The sequence below is a fragment of the Mastomys coucha genome, unplaced genomic scaffold (assembly GCF_008632895.1).
Source record: "Mastomys coucha isolate ucsf_1 unplaced genomic scaffold, UCSF_Mcou_1 pScaffold12, whole genome shotgun sequence".
NCBI classification, from domain to species: Eukaryota; Metazoa; Chordata; class Mammalia; order Rodentia; family Muridae; genus Mastomys; species Mastomys coucha.
In genome coordinates this window covers 1,086,213-1,090,979 of record NW_022196894.1, presented here as the reverse complement: position 1 = coordinate 1,090,979, position 4,767 = coordinate 1,086,213, and the positions used below count along the sequence as shown (strand labels likewise).

The 4,767-nt window shown below is 44.2% G+C and overlaps 1 protein-coding gene across 1 annotated transcript in view; it reads right to left on the bottom strand.

Annotated features, from left to right (window-relative positions):
• Dnaja3 (DnaJ heat shock protein family (Hsp40) member A3) overlaps positions 1–4,473 on the bottom strand; it is a 16,134-nt gene extending 11,661 nt beyond the window's left edge. Inside the window, exons 1-2 of the mRNA XM_031361141.1 lie at positions 4,172–4,473; positions 1,496–1,629 (exon numbers count right to left, since the gene is read on the bottom strand). Coding sequence (XP_031217001.1) covers positions 1,496–1,629; positions 4,172–4,382 — 345 coding nt within the window. The 5' untranslated portion in view covers positions 4,383–4,473. The remainder of the gene's footprint in view (positions 1–1,495; positions 1,630–4,171) is intronic.
• Between the last annotated feature and the right edge of the window lie 294 nt (positions 4,474–4,767).

Genomic DNA, 4,767 nt, shown 5'->3' with positions numbered 1-4,767 from the left:
GGTTTTGTTTTCAAGACAAGCTGGCCTTAAATTCATATAGCTTTGCTTGCCTCTGTCTCCCAGGACTGGGATAAAAAGGCATGCACAACCACACCTGGCCTGCTTGCTGTGCAAGTTTTTGAGGAATGTAATAAACATATGACAGGTACTGCTATAAAAAATAAATGAGAGCTGGGTAGTGGTGGCACACACCTTTAATCCCAGCACTTGGGAGGCAGAGGCAGGTGGATTTCTGAGTTCGAGGCCAGCCTAGTCTACAGAGTGAATTCCAGGACAGGGTTATACAGAGAAACCCTGTCTTGACAAACCTAAATAAATATATAAATAAATAAGAGTTAAGAAAGAGCAATGACGAGCTGGAGAGATGGCTTAGCAGTTAAGAACACTGACTGCTCTTTCAGAAGTCCTGAGTTCAATTCCCAGCAACCATATGGTGGCTCAAAAACATCTGTAATGGCATCTGATGTCTTCTTCTAGTGTGTCAGAAGACAGCTATAGTGCACACCTATATATAAAATAAAATAAATAATAAAAAATACTGCTTTAAAAAAAAGAAAGAGTAATGATGTTTACCTATATAATATTTATTTATTTATGTCATAATTGTGTGGACAGCATGGTGTACGTGTGGAATCACTTCTCTCCTGATTTTAAATGGTTTTGGAGGAATTGAACTCAGGTCACTAGGCTTGGTGTCAAATGCCTTTAAACACTGGGCCATCTTACCTGCCCCTTCTCTTCTTTCTTTCTTTTTTTTCTTTTTTTTTTTAAGAAAATGCTGCCTGGGCTGCTGTTACTCTCTGCATTTTTAAAATTGCATATGTTTATTTGTTTATTTATATGCCACAACTTGACAATCTTCATTTACATATAAGTTATTTATTTATTTATTTATTTATTTATTTATTTTGGTTTTTCGAGACAGGGTTTCCCTGTATAGCTCTGGCTGTCCTGGAGCTCACTCTGTAGACCAGGCTGGCCTCGAACTCAGAAATCTGCCTGCCTCTGCCTCCCAAGTGCTGGGATTAAAGGCATGCACCACCACAGCCCGGCTTCCTTCTCTTCTTTCTTAAAACAACATTAACTGATATCACATTCATTGCACACTAAATGCATCCCAACCTCCACCTCTTACCCAGATCATTCCATAGGATCAGGGGCTTGTGACCTGTCTCAGCAGGCTATACACCAAGGCAATAAGGACCAGACAACATCAACACCAATCTGGGTTGGGTTGAAGAGATGGCTCAGTGGCTAAGAGCATGTACCTCTTTTCCAAAAGACCTGAACTCAATTCTCAGCCATGTCAGATGGTACACAGCTGCCTGTAACTATATGCCCAAGGGGATCCAGTACCCCTCTGTGAACATCTGCATTCATGTGCATGTGCATATCCCTACATACAGACACACAATTTTAAAAACTAAAACAAAATACACACAGTGACCAGCAATCTTTCTACAGTCTTGTCAGTAAACCTGAGACCAATACAGACCTGATAATAGGCTTTCTTGATATCTTTCTGGCTGGCATTTCGGGGTACTCCCAGTATCTGGTAATAATCATCTTTGGCCAAAGAAGCACTAGTGTGGAAGGAGGTGGTACAAACGAAAGGGAAACTTTTTGTCCCTGGAAATGAAACAAGAAAGCATGTTAGTCTAGGAATTTGTCCAACAAGAAGAAATTATAAATAAGTGACCAGCTACGAAACACCTGTGAAAGAGCAAACAAGCCCCGGCTACAGAGCCTATTCCCACTGAGCACACTAGAGGCCAAACTCAACGCTCTTCAAATGGGGGCAAAGCTTAGGAGCATAGTTCAGTAGGTAACTGCTTACTAGGTATACATAAGGCCTGAGCTTGGTTCCCTGCACTGAATAAACCCAGCATAATGGTGCATGATGAGCACGTGCCCACAATCCTAACATGGGGAGAAGGAAGCAGATGATCAAAAGTTCATTCATAGCTACACAGGACGTTCATAGCTACACAGGACGTTCATAGCTACACAGGACGTTCATAGCTACACAGGACGTTCTAGGCCAGCTTGGAACATATAACACCGTTTCCAAACTAAAAACAAAAACAAACAAAAAATCAGCAAGAGAAGTTGAGCGTATATAGAAAGAAGGAATAATAAAAAAAGAATGAGCAGGAATAATCAGAATATGATTACAAAGGGGGGTGTTATGAGATTATTATTGTTTCTTCAGTCACCCCAGAGAAGACATTAGACCTGGACTCTTAGTGACCCTATATTTGACCTCTTTACTTGATACCTGCCTGGCTGTATTCTTCTCCTCCTTCCATTGTCAGGAAGATGAGTCTATTAGTGGCAAAAGTTTGTCAGCTGCACCAGCTTCTACAACATCAGCATAGAGCTCAAGGAAACTGTGTGAATAACCACAGGTAACTATTTCATGGTGGATGTTTTTTTCTATTCTAAAGGTGTCAATGATTAGCAACTATTAGGAATTATCTGTTTTGTTTTTTTTTTTCTCTACAAAGTATGTCCAGTAAATGTCTTGCTTTTTTTGAACCCAGAATAGGATTTGTCTTCATGTTGTTCTAAGAATGCCTAATCCAGTAGTCAGCTGCTGATTTCTTTCTGGTTGGGAGATTTCTTTTTTAATGATTTATTTTTATTTCATATGCTTTGGTATTTTGACTGAATGTATGTCTGTGGAGGGGTGTCAAGTCCCCTGGGACTACAGCCACAGTCAGCTGACAGCTATCATATGGGTGCTGGGAACTGAAATTGAACCTGGGTCCTCTGGAAAAGCAGTCACCAAACAGCTGAGCCATCTCTCCTGCCCCTGCTTGCGACTTCTTATGCCATCTGATTTCATAAACCAGACTTAGGAATGATCACAGACTTAAATTTGGGACCAAATTGATGGCCTTAGATGTGGTATCAGGATACGCCACTACAGGATGCCACGTCCACATATAGTCACTTGAGATAAAATAAGCCCACTATAGCCTATGGGCTGACTTGAGGAAAGCCAACTGCAGTTCTTCAGTAATGTTTTCATAGAGAAGTAAGACTTAGTACCTGTGTACATACACCTCCATGTCTCTCACACACATGGATACATAATTTTAAAAATGCTCTAAGGCATGCATGAGGCCGTGCTTGAACCTGAAACTACCCAAAATAAAGTTCAGTGCTTGCTTCCTTCGCTCTCACTGAAAATGAAGTGGTAGAGCATAGTATAAGGAAATATCATGATGGCTGGAAAGATGGCTCAGCAATTAAAAGCACATTCTGCTCTTGTAGAGACACAAGTTCAGTTCCTAGGCTCTAAGTACAGCAGCTCATAACTGCAGGGGGATCAAATGCCTCTGGCCCCTGTGGGCACCTGCACATAGGAGCACATACCCACACACAGACACACATACATAGCTCAAAATAATTAAAAAAACATTTTTTTAAAGAGAAAGAAAAGATCGTGGCTAAAACACTTCAAGGCTTCATGCACACTAATCTGGAATCACCTCCGGCTGTAAGGTAAGTGCCTTTTTTCTAGCTTTGTGACTTTTTCAAGTTTTTAAAATCTAAACCTGTTTGGCCATAAAATGGAATGGTAACAACAATGCCTGTCACATTGAAATAGTCTCCAAGGAGTGAAATCATACTTCCTACACAGTATTTAATAAATGTTAGACTACATTATTACATCCACTGACTTAAGGATTCTTAAAGACTGATAAATGCCCTTCCAATACACCACGTGATATTAACGATGAAAGCTATGAAATGACAATTCATCACACTTTCTAACTTTAATGAGGACAAGCACCTGTATCTCCCTAGATTTCTGGGTGCCTAGCACTCACTAAATGGCAGTTACATCTTCCACTACAAGCTAGAACGTGAAGACTATGACAAGGGAGCAGCAGCCTGGAAAGCGAGGTGAACTGTTGACAGAGGTGAAGGTTCATGGCATTCGGAGCGTTTCAACACCTCCAGCTCCACGCAGCTCTTTCCCCTCGACGGCTTCTGGATAGCCAGCACCTTGGCCTCTCTGCCTCCTGCTTGCCTGTGTCCCCAGAAATTCCTCTCTCGGGCCGGAAGGCATCTCCATCCGGTTACCCTGGTCGTCGGATGGAGGCCAGTCGCCCTTCCTAATCCCAGGAGCCGCTACTCCACAGCTGGAAGCCTCCCTCACCTGTGAGGTGGACACCGGGTCTCAATGTCAGCAGCGCCCGGGGGCCGTGAGCGCCCATGGAAAGCCCGAAGGCAGAGACGCACAGCTTGCGACACAGGGATGCTGCCACTACGCCCCCCTGGGGCTGCTGGTCCCCTCTCCCCGCTGCAGTCGGCAGCCGGGGGGTCCCCACCACCACCCTCAACCAGCGTGGGGAACACCGCGCAGCCATTTTGGCCCGGGGACACTGCGCCTGCGCAGTCCGTCCCTAGCTCGCCTCGCCGGTCGCATCTTCCGGAGGCGGGGCACCGGCAGCACGCAGAGCGGAAGCTTCGCGTACGCGCCTCCGGCTCTGAACTGTAGAACCTAAGCCAACGTCTACAAGTGCTGGACTATGAGGATGTCAGTTTGTAACTTTTCTCTGTGTTGGAATCTTGTGATGTGCGAACGAATGCTGCTCTTTACTTGTGAATGTTGTGGCTGAGTGTAGCAACCGTAATCTGGCGAGCCTTGTCCAGGCAGGGACTACAAACCCCAGCAGACAACGCGGCGTCTGTATCAGATTCCGGTATGCAGCGTGCGGATGCCCTCCCTTGACCCTGAAAATTACATCTTAT